The sequence below is a fragment of the Echinops telfairi genome, unplaced genomic scaffold (assembly GCF_000313985.2).
Source record: "Echinops telfairi isolate 266 unplaced genomic scaffold, ASM31398v2 ScPeMD7_9;HRSCAF=40, whole genome shotgun sequence".
Taxonomy (NCBI): Eukaryota; Metazoa; Chordata; class Mammalia; order Afrosoricida; family Tenrecidae; genus Echinops; species Echinops telfairi.
Genome location: NW_022103906.1, coordinates 12,819,882 through 12,839,172, shown reverse-complemented (window position 1 = coordinate 12,839,172; position 19,291 = coordinate 12,819,882). Strand labels below are relative to the sequence as shown.

The following is a 19,291-nucleotide window of genomic DNA, read 5'->3' as shown; positions in this document are numbered from 1 at the left end:
GTTGTGTCCTGGTGTTTCCCTCACTGGGGGTAAAACACCCAAGCAGAGACCAAGATGGCACTTGCTTAGTCTATTACAGTGCATGACACAGATGCTTAAAAGCCATTTGCTGTCGGTTGGCTGGGATAGGTGGATGGGTGGATGACTGGTTGGCTATCTGGTTGTCTGGATGGACGGGTGGATGGGCGGATGGATGAATGGATGGGAGGATGGATGAATAGATGGGTGGATGGATGGATGGATGGGATGGAGAATGGATAGAAGGGTGGATGGATAGAAGAATGGATGGGTGACTGGATAGGTAGACAGATAAATGAGTACTATCATCCTGGAGTCTAGGCTTGATTTTTGAGAGCTGGGGACAATCCTATGCTGTCATTCCTGACGCTCCCATCAGGCTGCCCTCTGGGAACGTCTGCTGTCCACCAAGCCTGTAAGACTAAGCAGGGTGAAATGAACAACAGAGCCCAGGATGTGGGTTCACAGTTGTTTTCTGTGCCCCTAGGGGCGCATTTCTGGGTAAATCACTCAACTCCTCTGAGCTGCACTGCCCTCATCTGTTAAAACAAGTAATACTCACTCGGTGAGAATTAAGTAAAACCTGTCTCCATACATGACCCCAGGAGGGTCATGAAGTAGCAGTTCTGCTTTATCTATCCCCCGTCCTCAGAACCCCAACGCTAAACATCAAGCTATCACGGCTCTCGGATGACTCTTCTTTGTTCCCCTGAGTGCCTCACGCAGGTGAGTCACCAACATGTGCTCCAAGGACATCTGACCTGACCTCATCTCCCTTTGCCGGTCTGGCCCTCAGGGGTAGGTGGGGAAGCAGTCTCTCCTTCCCTGTGGCTTACCCAGCATCAGAGAGTTGTGAGGGCAAAAGCCAGGATCTGAAGTGGAAGGTAGGTGGACCTCGCAGTCAAGGGGGCCCTGTCACTAGGTCATGACGAAGGCTAGACCTACCACTGTGGGGCTAGGGGGTTATGGCTTCTCCAACTCTCCTGCCACACCTCTGAACTAAACAGGCAGTCCCTGGACTGTGTGCTCTTGACAGATTGCTGGAGGTGGGGCCATAGACTAGCTTTGCCTGCCGGCCCCACAAGCAAGGCCTGCAGGGAAGGCTGGCTCTTTATCTTCCACAGAGCCCAGCGACCCCATTGTCATATCTCTCGGGGCAAGTCTGTGGACAGAGGTCAGACACTGACTACTCTACAGCACTTCACTGTTGTCAGTTCTGATGCATAGTGACCCTAAGGCACAAAGTGGAGCTGCTCCACTTGGTTCCCGTGACTATGCATCTTTACTGAAGCAGGTCTGCTCATCTCTCTCCTGGGCAGCAGCTGGTGGGTTGGAACCATTGACCTTGCATTGAGCAGCTCAAAGGCTTGTCCCACAGCACGCACCACCAGGTCTCCTCCGACGCCAATCCTGCTCTGAAGGGAGCGTCTTGCACAGTGTTCTGACCGTCTACCTGAAGGCCACAGTCCCAGAATGGATTATCATCCCTTGGGCAGACTTGGGTTTCATCAAGGGCTCACCTGGTGGTGTCGTGGTTACTTGCTGGGCTGCAATCTGAATGGTTGCCAGTTTGGAGCCACCAACTGCTCCAAGAGAGAAAGACGGGGCTTACAGTCTCGGAAACTCACAGAGGTGGTCACTATGTCAGCACTGACTCGGTGGCAGTGAGTTTGGGTTTTTTTGTCTGGTGCCCTGTGTTGTCAAGGTGCCGTCAGATACCATCAAAGGGTGCTGAGCTGCCCTGTGGTCCCCCAGGAGCCCTCAGAAGAGCCCTAGAGGGCCAATGTTGGGCCTTTGGGTGTTGACTGAATGGGAGCTTCACATCTGATGTTTCACATGCCTGTGGTCCACTTAGCAACCTATCACATGAGCTACTGACCAAGAGCAAGGAGGACGAACTAGTTAGACCAGAGCATCTGTGGACTTTGGGCCTGTGTTAGTAATTACATGGATGCACCTGCAGTTGGTATATATGAATTCCTGCCTGTGCTCCCACAGAGAGGGAAGGCAAACCTACCCGCTACCCCTCTGTCCAAGCAAGTGTGAGGCCAATTTGTTCTCCCACGTAATTTCACACTCCATTCCCTGGGAAACTGTCCTTTTACAAACCGGTATTTTGGGCTCCATCTGCTTCAGAGGTCTGGCAGAGCAGCTTGTGATACTGGGGTTGAACTCAGAATTCCAAACAGGAGAGTTTCAGACCCAGTTCCAGCCTCCCCCATCCTAGGGACAGGGGACCTGTCAGAGCAGGCAGGCCCATGCTGGGAGCTCAGTGCAGTGTGAGCTCTGTGAGCAGACACCGAGGCGACCCCAGAGAAGACCGTGGGGCTGAGCAGGCTGAGCTGTCTGAGCAAGTGCAGGACCTCTCTGGGCATATCTGAAAAATGAGGGGTGATTATTCTTTCCAGTCCCTCCCCGCTTCAATGCTTGATCTAAGTTCATGTTATTTGATAGAGGAGGAACTTTGTGCACCCCAGGCCTCCCCTGTTTGTGAAGGGGGCCTCCCCCTGGCAGAGCGCTGTGGAGGGTGGATGCAGGAGACTCGAGGCCTCCCTGATGGGCCTGCCGACTGAGACCCTCTCTCCCCAGGCTTGCAGAGGGGTCTGCAGGCGCCTCCTCGCAGCATCCAGCTCTGGCTGGCTTGGCGGTCGAGGGCAGTGGCACCTGCAAAAAGGCAAGTCCCTTTGGGCAGACTTGTGGAAACTGCCTCCATGTTGCAACGGACTCAGCTGCCTTCACTGGGCCTCTATTGCCCTCTCCCTGGCTTCTGTCTGTTCGCTGGCCCTGTCTGGCTTTGATCAGTGTCCAGCTCCTTGGCCATTTTGTTCAAGAATGGGGTTCAGAAATCTCAATTGCTAGAAGCTTAAACAAGAACACATCCTCCAAAGGTAAGGTGACCAGATTTTAACATTGGTAAAGCGGGACACCATTGATAAAATCATATCCTGGCGAAATAGCCGCATGGCAGCCAAAAACCGTATACCCTAGCTTGTCGTGCATTCTTTCCAAAAATTGGGACTTTTAAAAAAATGCAGCGGGACGTGGGACAAATTGTTAAAAATTGGGACTGTCCTGCCAAAAGTGGGATGTCTGGTCACCTTATCCAACGGGGGTCTGTCTAGATTACCAACAGACCTGGACTTACACAACTCCCTTTGAACCTGAACAACTAGCCTTTGTATTAAAAAATAGTCCTGTATGAGCACAAGAGAGGTGAGTTCTTGGAAAGAGTGCAAAAGAGAGTAAACTTTGAACTAACTCCCAAAGCTCCAGGAGTTGAGAAAGTATGACAAATGAGCCTAAAACTTGGTGAAACACCAAGTGTAGCCACAAGCTTATTTGATTCCAGGAGCAATTCATTGAGTAGCAGTGATTAGCCACCTGGGCTCCAAAAGTCAGGCAGGTTTGGTTCAAATCCCTGATCTCCTAAGTAACCTTGGGCCACTTACTCCACCTGAGCTTGCTCATCTGTAAAATGAGGATAGTAGTAAAACCCACTGCCAGCGAGTGGATTCTGATGCACAGCGACCCTACATAGTGTGTAAACGTTTACAGGCGGAGACAGCCTCACCTTTCTCTGGTGGAGGGGCTGGGGGTTTTGAACCATCAACCATGTGGCTTGCAGCCCAAGACTTGCTGTGTTAAGTGATGTGACACACATAATTTAGTACCACATAGCAGGGTACCTGACTACTTGTACCTGCAGAGTGGTTTCTGCCCTCCACTTCTCCCCCCGCCTCCACTACCCCTTTACAGCACCCTGTCCGATCACACTCAAATAATCACTGCCATCTGGTCCAGGCTGACTCCATGTGACCCTGTGGGACTAACTCTTTACAGGCGTAGAAAGTCCACCTTTCCTCACTCAGGAGTGCTGGCTTCAAACTGCTGACCTTGTGATCAGCAGCACAATGTATAACCACTCTACCAGCAGGGCTCCTCATCCTGTCAGATAGGTCTGTATGGTCACCCTTTCACAATGACAAAACCAAGGGTGACGGTGCTTGATATTCCTAAAGTCACAGAGGGAGGAGATGGTAGAACTTGGCTTAAAATCTGGTCCAATGGTTAATTGTATGCTTTCTCCATTCCACCTGTGACTCCCAGCTGCCAATTAATGGCCAGTTGCATTAGAATCGCCTGCCAACGCTCATTAAATTCCTGAGCACAACCCTAGAGTTACAAAATCAGAATTTCCGTGGGGAGGGGGGGGGCTTGTATTTGAACAAAGGCCCCAGGTGCCGAATTGAGTGGTTAATACCTAGTACTATATAGTGCGTAGCTTTTATAGCTGGGATGGTACCCACCAGAGGGGTGGGGGCTTAATTATTATAGGAAGGACATGAATGGGAAGGAGCCCAGGTGATGTCGTGGGTTAATGTGTTGGGTTACTACCTGCAAGGCCAGTCGTTCAAACCCACTGGCTCTTTCATGGGAGAAAGAAGAAGCCGCCTGCTCCCATAAAGATTTATACCCTCAATGGGACAGAGGGTCGACAGGGGTTAACTTGGGGAAGGGCAAAATAATAGCCAACAAAAGGGAAATGGAAAACAGAGGTGTGTGGGGCAAGCTAATGGGAAGGTTGATGAATGGTTACAGTTGTGGAATACACAAATGATCTGATCTGGCAACTCCCACTTAATTCACGATAAAAAGCTGAACGATCTACAGCCTCGGAACCCCAAAGGGGTAGTTCTACGCCTGCAGCGTGGGCTTGACGGGAGTGCCAGAGGCTGCATGGGAAATAAGGAAGAGCCGTCCGTCAACCAGTTCTTGAAGACTGGGTTCAGTGACTGGCCAAGTAAGCGATTTGTATATTTCACATGGACCATTTGTTCATAGTGCCTGGTGACCACTCCATTAACATTGACCTTAGTCCCCCCCACCCCCGAAAAAAACCCAAACATTTTATAACGTTATTGTCTCTCTAGCACAGATCACTCCACTGTCTATGTGCTTGCTTCCTTCATCAAGGAAGGGAGTCCATAAAGGCAGGAATCCCGCCTCCTTCACCTCTGCCCCAGCCCCTTCCCTGCCCACCTCCGCACCCCGTCCACCCCTCTCCACCCCAGGGCGGATTGCGTTGAGTGAACAGAAGACTGGATTAGAAGATCCAGCCTGTCTCTGAAAACTTCTTGCCACCGAGTTGATTGGGCTGCATCGTGACAGAGCAGAAGAGTTCCGCAGGCTCTTTCAGGAAGCAAGCTGCCCTATCTTTCACCCGCAGAGCGTCTGGTAGGTTTGAGCCACAGAGCCTCAGTTAGCAGCCGAGAGCTTGACCACTGCGCCAGCTTCTCTCCTACAGCCTAGGTTTCCCTGTGCGGGATTCTGGTTAGAGAGGGCTTTGGCCTCCCCTTCCCTCCGCCCCTCATCTCTCAGCAAGTCAGCCAGGAAGGGGAAAGCAGCAGCGGGACCTCAACTCAAAGTCATATGTAAGTTCAGACCAAAAAATTCATGGAAAAATTCTAGTTATCTTTTAATACCATTTCTCCACGAACTTTTTGGAGCCCCCTCATTGGTCCTCCCGGAGAGAGGACTTTATCTGCTCTCGTGCTGAGCAGAGAATTCTGGGACTGCAGACCCGAATTTTCTTATCTTATTCTGGGAGATTCTGTGCCTTTTTTATCTGCAGACTATGAGCTGAGGAATGTGGTGTACCCATTACATTGGCAAGACAGAGAGGAGCCTGGTCTTTTTCTTTCTTTTGGTTTTTTTTTTTTTTTTTAATTCACATCACCTTCCCTCCATCTCTACTCGACTCTATTCTCATATAGAAGATTCGGAAACCAACGGAAAGTGCAAACTAATATTTCCATTCAGGCGTATGCATCGTTGCTATTTCGGCAAGAGGTCCGGTCCTGGACACTCGCGGGGCCGTCCTATTCTATCCTGTCCTGCAGGGTCGCTACGAGTTGGAATCAACTCAACAGCAGTGAGTTTGAAAGGGCCCGGAGGTCCCTGGGGGCACAGACAGTTTGAACCTGGTGATTCACTGAAAGGCTGGTGGTCTGAACCCACCCCGGGCACCAGGGGCAACAGCATGGAGGTAGCTTCTGTGCAGGACTCCAGCCAGGAAAAGCCTGTGGGGCGGCCCCACGCAGCCACACGTTAGTGAGATCACCATGAGTTGGAAGCTGGGGGTTGGGGTTTGGGGGTTTTGTTTTTTTATGTGTGTAAAGGGGTCAGCATCTTCCCAGATTACTGAGAGAGGAGACGTCCTCCTGCAACTGGTGCCCAGCAGGAAGAAGGCCACATGTGACACTGCGAAGCATCAGCGTCCGGGCTAGCAACCTGCCTGTGAATCCAGCCCCAGTGAGCCAGGCTCTCCCTGCGTGGCTCTGAGCGGGTCACTGAGGTCCTCAGGAAGGAGGGCTGCCCCAGTGTCTGCGACGAGGGAGTGCTAAGACCTCGCCATCACCCTCAACACGCGGCCCATTTGGAAACTAGTAGCGTTTGAAATGCAGTCTTTGGTGGGGGGGGTGGGGGGGGTGTCAGGGTCCCCAATGAAGTGAACGTCTGGTGTGGAGTGCCCAGTACCAAAGGAAGAGTGCCCAGGGCAGGAAATGAGGGCCCAAGTGGCGGGGTAACCACATCCTTGTGCATGACCTTGGACAAGTCACCCCCTTCTCAGGCCTAGACTCGCTCTGAGCCTCGCCCTTCTCTTTACAATGGGCATCACAGCAGCTCCGGGTCTCCTCGGAGGATGCTGTGGGTAGAAATCCTCTGGAGACCAGGGGGTGCTCCTCCCACGGGCCAGGGCCAGATGACTGCCATCCACACACTGCCCCTCCGTCTCCTTCAGGAGCTGCTCAATGAGATTTGTTGGCCACTGTGCTCTCTCAGTCAGCAGAGGAGAGCCTCCGAGGACTGGGTCCCAGCAAATCAGTGTCTTCTGCTTGCCAAACAGGCAGCAGAGGCAAGAGAGGGTTAACTAGGTGGAGGGAGGGAGCTTGCAATCAAAGGGGCCCCTAACACCCTGAGGGGGGAGAAGGGGAGGAGTGAAGCTTGGGACAAGTTATTGTCTGCGGGATTACTGCCAGTCCTCCATTTGTAAAACTTTCCCCTTTATCTAACAACCATAAACACCTTTTAGGAGCTATGTCTCCCGGGATCAAACACTTCATGAGACTCAAGAAAGACAGCTGTGGATGCTGGGGGGACTCACCACCAAAACAACCAGTTAGGAAGCTGGGATGTTGCTCTTTAATTTCCTCGGAGTTGGCATCACACCCACAGAGCCAAAGACTTGTCTTTTGTGCCCTTTCTTTCTCCATCTCATTGGCAAATTTGCATTCATCATGAAGGGCAATTTGGCTATGCTGTGTGATGCTGGGACCCAGTCCCTGGGAGCTGGCGGGCTGACCAAAGCCCAGGCAAGGGGAGTTTGCCGAATTCGAGATGCAGTGGGAGAGCAGAGATGGGGAGAGGCCCACAGATCAGGGGCCTCATCTTTTCTGCTCTCCGCCTCCCCCAGTGAATCATTACTCCAGCCACCCAAACCACTTGGCCACCTTGCCAGGCCATCTCAAAGGAGGAAAGCTGGACCCACGACCCTCTGACATCCTGACTGGCCTGGAATAAGTAACCTGTCCAATGGCCGCTTCTCTGGGCCCTGAGCTGGTCTTCTGGGAGGTGCCAAAGGAGTGATGCCCACAGGGCTTGCTGATCACTGCCTTCCTCCTTGGTCCCAGGGTGGTTTAAATAGTGAATGCACTCAGCTGATAACGAATGGGCGGTACTGGGGGTCTACACAGAGGCACATCAGAAGAAAGGCCTGGGGATCTACTTCTGAAATACCAGCCTCTAGACTTCCTATGGAGCAAAGTTCTACTCTGACATATGTGGAGCCGGCATAAGTTGGCCAACTTACCAGGAACTGTTTTTTAGTCTGCTCTCTGTCTCCCCCGCCCCCCATCTCTCTCTCTCCCTTTATTCACTGTTTCCCCTCTTTCCTGCAAAGACGAACCTCTGTACTTAGAGGTCCCGAAGGGACCACGCTGTAAGGGATCAAGTAGGTTCTGAGTCATAGCAACCCTATGACAACAGAACCACACTGCCCGGTCCTGTGCCATCCTCCCAATTGTTGGTTTGTCTGAGCCCATTGTTGCAGCCCCGGTGTCGATCCGTGTCACTGAGAGTCTTCCTGCTTTTTGCCGTCCCTCCACTTTACCAAGCACGATGTCCTTCTCCAGGGACTGGTCGCTCCTGACAGCACGTCCAAAATAACGGAGACGAAGGGGTCAGGAGTGACTGTCATTCTGTGCTGAAAGAGGGGGGAGTGCCTCCCTGAGGGAGGCGACAATTTCCCTTCTTTGGCGGATAATTTTGGATTCAGATAGTCACTCCTCTGCTGTTTAGTTGATCTTACAGGGCATGAACTAGATGGTCTCTCCAGACCCAGCATTCCCTAACTCTCTGGACAGGCTGACCTGCTTATCCAGCCTCCCTTGTTTTACTAACTCCTTCTGAGATAGACTAACAGCCCTCCCCGCCCACCCGCACCCCTTCCTTTGGGCCCCAGACAACTCCAAGTTCAGTCAAAGCTTCTATCAATTTGGGTGTTTGGCATTCGGTGGAGAAACAGCCGAATGATGAAAGGAACTTAAGATTTCCAGTCTGTTGCCTTAGCCACAGACTGGGTGCGTCTTCCAAGTGGACCTGACAAAGGGGCAGGGAGTTTTGCCTGGTGGTGGCAGGCCTGACTCCAGGCTCACAAACCCAACCAAAGCCAGAGCTGCAGAGTCCGTCCCAGGCGTGGCCAGCTCTGGTAAGGAAGAGCAGACCTGCCCCATGGGGCTTGCCGGCTGTGTGTGACCTTCGGGAAGGAGACCACACCTTCCTCCCACACTGACACCGCAGTGCCTGTGCAGCATCAAACTGCCAATCTTCTGGTTAGTAGTCTAGCACTTGAACATTTGTGTCACCCTGGGTCTTAACACACAACAAAGGCTAATTGAAACCATTTCTCACAGCATCTAAAAAGAGGTTCTTTTGTTTTGTTTTTGTTTTGAAGATACTGTCACATTTTAAGAGATCTTTTTTTTTTTCAAAGATCATGTCATGGAAGCCACAGGTGTTGAATTAGAAAGACAATGACATTAATGCTTTAGACCATGAGAAATGGGCTTGTTGTTACAATTTTTTAATCTGGTTTTTGAGTAAAAGAATTTTCTGACTTGCCTTTGGTTACTATTTAATCCCCAGGCAGAACTGCCTGCCTGCCTGCCGGCCAGCCGGCCCAACCCCAACTAAGGCTGTTTCCTATCTGCTCTGAGAGGCAGACACTCTTCTGAATGAGAGGTGGCTCTGGACCACTGGGTGTGGGCGTCCATTCACAGAGGCTTCAGACACAGGGGAGCGATGACCCAGACAGGGCTCAAAGCTCAAGTTTTGGGGACTCTTCCAAAGGGCTTTTGCTCTGAGGCCCCTTTTCGGTCCCCCATGGTCTGGGTCTGGCCTGCCTCTCATTACCTTGATACTCAATGTGTGGTCCATGGACCAGCAATCTAGTATCACTTCAGAGCTTATTGGAAATTCAGAATTGTAGACCCCGTCCTAGAAGGACTGGTTCAGAATATGGCTTCAAACGGGGTTGTTTTAGTTTGACCTCATGCTGAGAGTTAATAGTTTCAGAATCAGAGTCTGCCTTTAGCCGAATCTACAAGAACCCCCGGAGGAGCCTATTAAAGTAGAGATCCTGACTCAATGTATCTGGGGTGGAAGGCAACTTTTCAGCTGAGGCTGGGCTTGGAATGAACTAGTGGTTCAAGCGCCTCATTCAGAATTTTCGTGTTAAGGAGATGCCTGGGTGACTGTGTGCACATTAGAGTCTGAGAGGACTCTAATGTTCTAATAGATTTTCTTCCCTGCAGCAAATCTGTCGCACAAATCAGACCCTGGCCTTGCGCAAATAGCATGGCCAAGGGAGCATCTCTTCAGCTCCATAGCTCTCTGCTCTCGATGGTGAAGTCTGAGCGCCAGCTATGCCACTTACTAGTTACGTAACTGTAGGCTGTCAGCGGAGGGTCCGCGCCTCCGCTCATGCCTCTGTACAGGGGAGGCAGCAGCAAGTCTCACTTTGGGTGGCTGCTCACAGTGCGAAGGGAAGCGTGGGTGTGTGGTTAGATGGGCCAGTGCGCTCGTTTCTGTTCACTCGTTTATTTTGCTCTGTTCCTCTGAGCCTCAGTATCCTCTCCTGTAACACCCCCCCTCCCCACCCTGGGCTGGTGGGGTGGTGGTGGTGTAGAGGAAGATTACATGACAATTAGAAGAGAGCATCAATGTGTGTGAAGTACCGGGCACTCATAAGCACAATTAGTAACACACGGCACGATTATCATTATTTCTATGATGACTCACCCATAGTAGCAGCCGCTCATCATCAAAGAAGTGTCGAGGAGTTGGGCAGAAGTGCTATGTAATCCAAATTGTTGTACATAATGTTGATATTTCCTGCCCTTGGCAGTCAAAACAGTCGACAATTAATGCCCCTCTCACTGCCTGTGGCTATTAGTCTATCCATTATCTAGCGTTGACTTAGCCTGCCGCCCCTCCCTCCTTTCTGCACACCCTGGGCCACCTCATGCTGCACAAATGCTGAATGAAGAGTTAAAGCTGCCAGTCCTCGTCCCGGCTGGACGTCACAATACCGGGGGTGCTTTTGAGAACTCTTGCTGCCTCAGGCCTGCCACCACCCACCCCCAGCCCCCTGGGACTCATGTCACTGATCTGGGGCACAGTATGGGCTTCGAGATCCTCTGTGTTCCCAGGGCCCTCGGCTGTGCAGGCAAGATCGAGAGGCACTGCTCTACATGAGGAGTCCTTGTAGAGGACAATGAACTTGTCCGCTGCTAACTGAAAGGCAGAAATTGGAGTCCGCCCAGAGGCATCTGGGAAGACAGGCCTGGTGACCACCTTCTGAAAATGCCACCAGTGAAAACCCCAGGGAGCAGAGTTTCACTCTGACAGACTTGGGGTCCCCGAGAGTTGGGGTGAATTTGATGGCAACTTGTTGGTTGGCTGGCTGGCTCTAAGTGGTGACGAAGTTGAGTTCCAGGGGTCTTCCAGGCTTTCCCTCAGAGAAGCCATCCTCTCTCATCCCCATCCTTGTCCCAGATCCAAAGTTAGGCCCCCAGAATTCTAATCCACCAGAACCGTGCTGAACCAGTGCCAGGTACTTTTATCGCTGCTTCCTGGAGCAGTAAAACCTCAAATGAGTCCCAAGCCAACAAAGAAAACCCTTGATGAATGGGGAGGCCTCTCATTCATCCACTTTTACGAAGAGCCTCGGCATCAGGGTTGCAGGAAGGGGATGTGCACGTGTCATAGCACACAGGGACACTGCAAGTCAGAACGGTGAGTCCAGGACGCAACACACCAACACAACAACAACGTTTTAAGAAAACAAATCATGGCCATTTGCCTCAGGCCACTGCCTGTCCCTATTGCCTTGCTCCGTGAGTACCTAGTATGGGCAGCATTCTCAGAGCCCCACCAGAGACCCTCATCCATACCTGCCCACTGTGAGAGCCAATGGCACAAATCACACACACACACACACACACACACACACACACACACACACACACACACACTACCTTCTAGAGATGGACAGAATGGAATGTGTCTTTGAGAAGCATTCTCAGCATCGAGGATGAAATGCAAAACAGGGTTCTAATTAGTCAGACACCTGCGTCCCTGAGGAGGCTGTATTAGAGAAGCTTCGGAGGAAGGTCAGCCCCCTCACTAGACCCCCCCATTCTCCCCCCCCCCCAGAGACTTTATTTTCCAAGATTCTGCCACGCAAACCAAGTCGGCATCTGCCACAACTGACCAGAGTTACGACCAGCCCTGCAAGGCAGCTGGGCTCACCTCTGGCCAGAGTGACCAGACTCCACCAGTGTCACTTGGTCACGAGGTGAGGGCGTGTGCAGGGCGCGGCTGGAGAGCTAGGGGTGGGGAGGGGTTTGTGCCTTGCCTGGCCTGTGGGAGAAACCATTCTGCCCTGGACAGTGACACCGCCCCCTGCCCCTGCTGAGTGTGTGTAAGGGAGACTTAGCCGGCCCACTCCTTCTGAGGCTGAGAACCATGGCTGGTGGGGGTGGGGTGGGGGGAATGATGGGCATCTTCTGGGTCCGTGGGCAGTAAGAGGCTGAGCTGCCCGCCCCAGCCCTGACTTCTAGGCAGACTCCCCCTCAGCCTCCAGGTGAGGTCCAGATGGCGCCTTGTTAGCAGAGAGTCTGCATCCCCCACCCGCCATGATCATTCACACCTTGCTCTGTGCAGCTCCTTCTTCACAGCTCCTACACAAGAGCTACTCCCACTGGAGTCTCAACGCCCTCCCCAGACAAGAGCCCCCTGCAAGGGCCCACCTGTGCAGCGTCGGTGCAGGCACTTCGGCCACTGAACATTTGGGGACTGGTCACTGCCACCAGCCATCAGCTCTGGGCAGCTGCACGGTGAGCAGGTTTCAGAGAGAAGAGAGGCAATTACATTCAAGTCCCCAAAACAAACCTCCAACTCCCTGCCATCGAGTCCATGTGGAATCATGGCAACCTTCTAGGATAGGGGAGAAGCGCCCGGGGGTCCCGAGACTGTACTACTTTACGGGAGTCCAAAGTCCTGCCTGTCTCCACGGGAAGTAGCTGGTGGTTTCGAATCGCTGACCTGGAGGTTAGCAGACCTCCGTGTAACCACTGCACCAGACTGTGGGCCCCCATGCTGGGAGGCTGGCGACACCTTCAGAACATCGGTGCTAGTTCTCAAGGACGAATTGGCCTTCTGAAATAGCATCTGCAGGAGAAAGATGAGGTTTTCTACTCCCATACAGAGGGACAGTCTCGGAAACTCACAGGGGCAGGTCTACCCTGTCCTAGAGTCGGCTCCATGGGAGTGAGTTTGGTTTGGCTTGGATATATAGTATCTGTAATTAAGGACGCCAGGTAACCACATGATATGTAGTCAGCCTTCATCTACTCTCAAGTTTCTGAAAAGCAGACCAAATCTATGGCAGCCGAGGTGAGTACAGCCCCCAGGGGGCTGACAGCAGAGGAGAACTGCCCCGTGAGGTTTCTCTGAAGCAGACTGCCGCCCCCTTCTCCCGGGCAGCGGCTGGCGGGCTCACGCAGACCACCCTCTGTCGGCAGGCAGCCACATGCATAACCCCTGGGCCACCAGGCCTCTTACCATGAAGACTACTGATAGGCAAAGGTGGAATGGGGGAGAGGGAGAGAGGAAATGGAGAGACAGTGCCTTTTCCAGTGACTCTGGGCAGGGCAGACAGTCACTCACCAGTTCTCTCCTGAGCCAGGCTATCGCTGCGTCGATACTTTCAAAGCCATTCAGCTTGCTGGTGGCAAGGGGCCCCTGGCCTTGGCCAGCTCGCCCATCGGGGGGAGGCTGTGGCCTGGGCTCCCTCGGGGGGAGGGAGGACTCCTCCCCACATTGTGGCTGCTCTGGGCTGGCCTCCTGCTGGGCAGCTGGCCTAGGGAAGGTCCACGTCTGCTCCTCCAGCTTGGCCTGCCACTCCAGATAGGAGGGCCGGCGCGTCTCCAGCCTCAGTTTCTCCGTGAGGGCCTTCAGGCTGCGGAGGTGGTCATCCGCAGGCACGTCTGTTCCTGCTGGCCCTTCCTCCCCAGCCACTTCTTCTATTTGGATTTGGGGCACAGACATTCTGCCTTCTGCCCGATGGCCAGGCAGCGGATGCGGTCGGTCTGTGGCAGGGTGGAACTCCTGGTGGGAGGTAAGGTAGGATCCGTCCTCTCTTGCTTCGGAGTGGCTTCACCCAGCTGGGGCCAAGGCCCCTAAAGGCATTGCTAGGATGTGAGTGGGTCGCAAAGGGTAGGCAGCTCCCAGACCCGGAGAGCAACTGTAGCCTGCGTCCCAGAGAATGCCTGTATGGTGGCCTTGCGCAGGTTCCGGGTTGTAGACTTCCTGGAGTCCTGCGGCTTCCAGACTTCTCACAGAGGCAGGAACAGACATGCGTTAGCAGGCATCTTTGGGGGGAGACTTTGCCAAGAGGATCTCTCAGTGCTTGAGCTGTAGGCAGATCAGAGGCTGGCCCCGGAAGCAGCCCCCGGAGCTCCCTCCCCACAGAGGAGGGCAGGTGGCAAGGCGCAGCTGGCTGGTGTTAGACTGGCTGCATCCCTGTCCCTGGAGGAAGGATGAGAACAATGTCAGTACTAAGTCCTCACCACCCACAGGGCCTGTCCTCCCACTGGAGCTCCTGGGCCGCAAGCCATTCCAGGTGCAGTTCAGAGGAGGGGAGACGAGGAGGGTCAGGGGCAGTGGTAGGACCCAGGGCTCCAAATTCCTGGCTCAGGACTGGGAGTGAGAGCCTCCATTTGATCAGCCTCACTTGCCAACCTCAAGGAGTTCAGAATAACTTAACACCTGCCTCCTATTTGACCACTTACAAAATAATGTCAGCCCCATCATCTCATTAACCCTCACAGCAAGCCTAGAGTTCCCTCTCTTTAATCCCCACTTTGCATGGGGAGCCCAGTCTCAGGGTGGGATGATGAGGCATCTGGCAGCAGGGGGCCAAGCCAGGTCTCAGATTCTGAGGGCACAGATGTCCAGCCTGGGCAGCCCCTGCTGACCTGGGGTCCCCCATCACCTGCCACAACCCCCAGGCTCAGCCCCCACTATATTCAGGGCTCCCTGCACCCCACACGGGCTCCAGTTTCTCCCTCTGACACCTTACCTCACCTCTTCTGAGGAGGAAGCTAGGCGAGCTTCAGGATGAAGGGAAGGAGCTGGCAGCGGGCGGTTTGATTGCTAAACTGAATGAGGCTCGTGACTCACTACGTTCCAGAAACATGGTGCTCACTGTTTCCTAAAATGCCCACACAGCAGCCGTCCGCTGGCAAGTGGAGTGATCGGATTTGGCCCCCCCACCTCTGGCAAGAAGGTATACACTGAAATTCCTGCCCCGTACCGTCAGCGCCCCAGGAAGATACATCACCTAATATAGTTAGAATGCGACCTGGATCGGCCCAACCCAGCCCCATGCCCTCTCCCTTTCCTGTCTCTGCATCCATAGAAGGCCACGCACGTGGAGATGTGTTCACAGCGCATTCGAGGGCGTCTGACCCACGCCGGCCGGGGGAAGCAGCTCTTGACTTTCAGAGTCAGTTTTTAAACCTCTGTACTGACAAAATGCAGCTATAAAGAGAATGGATTGTTAGGGACCAATGTCCAAGATCCAGGAACTCTGGTGGCATTGTGGTTATGTGCTGGGCTGCGATCCGCAAGGGCGGCAGTTCAAAACCACTCTAGGAACAAAGACAGGCTTTCTGTTCCCACAAACCATTAAAATACCGGAAACTCAAGGGGTCGCTAAGAGTCAGCGTCGACTCGATGGCAGTGAGTAAGGATGTGCGTGATGTCCAAGGCAGAGTTTAAACGAAAAGCGCAAGGTGGTCAGCAGTCCAGAGAGCATGCCTCTGCGTGTGAAAAAGGAGGGAAAGGCGATGTTTGTTGACTTGTGTATGTCTGGAAAAAAGGAAAAATCCCGGGCAGGATCAAAAAGAAACCAGTGGAGATGGTGGCTTGGATGGGTGATGGGAGGAGGAGGTGGCAAATCCAAGAAGCAAGCCAGGCCCTCAGGGTGGTGGTGGGATTCTCTCCAGCCTGGGCTAGATACACCGGCGGGTTCCCTAGCGTCTGCCTCCTGCTCTGGGAGTGCCGGGGGTGAGGCAGAAACCCCCACCGGGAGTGATAGCAGTGTGGGCCATAGTCCTCCTGTAGAGGAACCCAGTTCTCCTCTCTGCGGCTCTGGAGAATGCCCTGGGGAGTTTTCAATGCCCTTGGATGCCCAGGCTCCATGCCCCCAGGCTCTGAGTCAACAGATGGAGGGGTAGGCCGCAGGGTCAGCATGGCTGAAAGCTGCCCACACGGTTTTAAGTGATTCTAGCGGACAGCCAGGGTTGAAAGCCGCTGGTCTCTGGAGAGGAAGACTAGACTTGGGATCAGATGATGTAGCTTTGGGTTCTTTCAGGCTTGCCAAGCCTCAGTTTCCTCATCTATAAAACAGGAACGATGGTACCCATCACCAGGGCTCTCTAGAGATCAGCAGACCTGGGGTTTGTAAACATGGCGAGCACTCTCTGTGTCTCTCCTTCCGGTCACACCGACCTCTTCAGAACTGCTCCTGATCGAACAACTTACGGCGGGGCAGCTTTCTGGGGCCCTGCCGCTGGCACCAGCTGCCTGTTTGCTGTGGTGCCAGACTCTGATTTGAATGTGTTGGCAGTGGGAGAGGGGGCCCTCTGTCTTTCCCACCAACAGGGGAGCTCCCATGATTTCAGTGAGGATCCAATTTCAGACAAACCGATGAGAAATGAGATGCACAATGCCTTCTCCCAGTCATTCTGAGAGCTGATAAGAAGGGTGGGAAGATGGGTGGGTGCCCCCTCCCTGTTCCCCAAAGCACCCTGGCATTGGGGCAGGGAGGAAGGGCTGTGGCTGGTCAGAACCGGTGGTGCTGGTGCTGTGACTTAACGTGGCTGGGCCAGGTAAAAGGAGTTTATTTTAGTCATCATTGGTGCCAGCTGCCATGCACTGTTCTGAATAAACCTCCACATTACGGGACTGAACTTCACAGGTTTTCTCGGCTAGCATCAGTCAGTGAGGGTTCGCCAGGCCATTCTTCCTAGGTGCTGCCAGGTGCACCACCGTTACTGATTCATTTGAGGTACCAGGAATGATTTGGGGGCATAACAGGAGTGCCAGTGAGCTGTGACTCAACTTACTGGGGTCCTGTGATGTGCCAAGTTTTATGGAATGAGCCTGTGTGCAGGTGGTCTTACCTGTCCCTCTGGGCAGCCCCGTGAAAGAGGCAGGCTCACCTACTTCACAAACGAGTAAACTAAGGTGGGCGGAAGTTAAGTGGCTCACCCAGCCCTGGTCAGAGATGGGCTCCAGCAGTGGGGCTTACCCACAGAGGAGCCTGATGCTGGGTGCTGCTGCTGCAAAGTCTCAGGGCCAGACACTGGCAGCCAGGCTCTCAACCCTAGTCCTCCCGTCTCTGCTGCGACCCTGGGATGGTTGTGTAATCTCCACTCGGGGCTTCCGCTGCTGGTTCTGAAAAGTGGGATAATCAGGACTTACTACATAATTTGCACTGGTGCCCGGGAGGGGGGACTATGGCAAAGGAGCCCTGATGGCGGAGTGCTTATGAGCTGGGCTGCTAACTGCAAGGTCAGCAATTCGAAACCACCAGCCTGCTCCGTGAGAGAAAGGTGAGGCTTTCTGCTCTCATAGAGACACCATCTTGGAAACTCACAGGGGCAGTTCGACCCTGTCCTGTAGGGTCACTATGAGTCAGCATCAACTAGATGGCAGAGAGATGGCAAGATGGAAGGCGCCTTGGTGGTGTAGTGAGCTATGCACGGAGTTGTTAACCACAAGGTCAGTGGTTTGAAGGCATCAGTCACTCCATGGGCAAAAGATGAGCCTCTCTACTCCTGGAGACATTTCCAGTCTTGGGAACCCAAAGGGGACGTTCTCTTCTGTCCTGTAGGGTTGCTAAGAATCTGAACGGACTCAGTGGGAGTGAGTTTTATGGCAAAAAAAGTGAGTTTTATGGCATTTGTTGTAGCAGTTAACTCAGCTGCTAATCAAAAGGTCAGCAGTTCGAACCTGCCCAGGGGCTCAACAGGAGGAAAAAATCTGGTAGTTCCCTTAACGATTACAGCCTAGGAAACTCAAGTGGGTAGTACTCCATTTTATACGGTTGCTATGAATCAGAATCAACTCGACAACACACCGCAACAACCGGGAAGCCTGCTGCCTATATACAGCCGCTGTTGTGCATGATTGTCAGTGCCGCTCCGTCGGTTTGGACTCACGGGGACCTGGCCGCCCCGCACCATCCTCACCCTTGTTGTTGTTATGAGTGAGCCCATATGGGTCACCCGTCAGAAAAGTTACACTTTATGAGACTTTACTATGACGGCCACCACGAGTCTAGATTAGAGCGGAATCCCCAAACAACCCCCTTCCATTCCACACAGCAGTCGTCTTTCAGTTCCTGAGCCGCTTGGTGCTCGGTGCCTCACTCAGCACCCTTGCGTCCTTCCCCGGAAGCCAACTGAGACTGTCAGCTCACCCTGGCTCCTCCAGACTTCCAGATCTAAAAATTACAATTTCCCCAGGCCATGATAAGCAGTCTGCACTAGAAAGGAGGGGAAAAAAGATTGGGGTTTTTTTGGTTGTTGTTTGTTTTTAAGCTGCTTTGTACATGACTTCCGCCCCTGTTCATGCATTTCATAACGCAGACCCAGCCCTGCATCACTAAGGCTCGGCCAGGGTGGTGGGGTGTTACCCATGGGCTGAGGCTGAGGGAAGGACCCCGGCAGGCAGTGCCCGGGACGTGCTGTGCACAGGGGACCCTATCCCCCCGCCCCACTCACTTTCCCCTTCCTGCAAAAGCACACAGGCTCCCCACTGTAAGGATCAGACGGAGTCTGTGTGTGGGAGCTCTTGGCAAACTGTCAAGAGCTGACCCACCTGACGACTTGTGACAAGGAGGGGAAGCCATTGTAGAATACCTGGTCACTGGAGCCCACAGGGACCAACCCTCAGTGCCCACCTGGTGTGCCACACACACCCAGGTGATGAGAGAACGGTACTATGCTGGTGAGCAGACAGGTCCCAGAAAGCGTGGTCTGCTGGGGCTCCAATGCCCAAGGACCAGCCTTGTGGGGTTCCTCTGCTCCCCTCCACCTGGGCCCAGGAGCTGAATGTCATCCACAGAATCCCCCCAGGGGTGTGACAGGAGAAAGGAATGGGTATGACTGGCCCAGCCTGAGCTGGCAGAGAGGTTCCGAGCCAGCACTGGATCACTTCCTGGATGGCAAGAGCAGCCCCCCCCACGCCAGCCCCCACAAATTCCTCTGGACGAACCAGGACCACATAAGCCCAGGAACTGAAGAGCAAGCCCTCCAGCAGGCTTTCTTTATATCTACCCGGAATCCTTCCTGCTGTACAGGGAAAACTTTCCTCTTCTCCAGGGGCTTTGCAAAGGCAGGGAGGCTGAGGAGCAAAGTCCCAGGACACTGCCAGACCTAGGACCCCAGGCACCTGGAAAAACAAGGTCAGGCCCTGGAAGAGCACTGGGTCCAGGTGTGCCCCACCAGGCAGGCCACCCGGCTGCAGAGGACTTTGGAGTTCCTGAAACAACCAGGACAAGTCCTAGGGGTGCCTCAGCCTCTTTGCAGCAGTCAAGTGCTTGTGCCCGGGGGCCCGGGCTGTGCACAGACCTGTGATC

The 19,291-nt window shown here is 53.5% G+C and overlaps 1 protein-coding gene across 1 annotated transcript in view; it reads right to left on the bottom strand.

The window, feature by feature from the left end:
• Positions 1–19,291, bottom strand: part of FAM167A (family with sequence similarity 167 member A) — a 54,938-nt gene that overhangs the window by 15,238 nt on the left and 20,409 nt on the right. The window contains exon 2 of the mRNA XM_004707639.2: positions 13,309–14,169. Coding sequence (XP_004707696.1) covers positions 13,309–13,689 — 381 coding nt within the window. The 5' untranslated portion in view covers positions 13,690–14,169. The remainder of the gene's footprint in view (positions 1–13,308; positions 14,170–19,291) is intronic.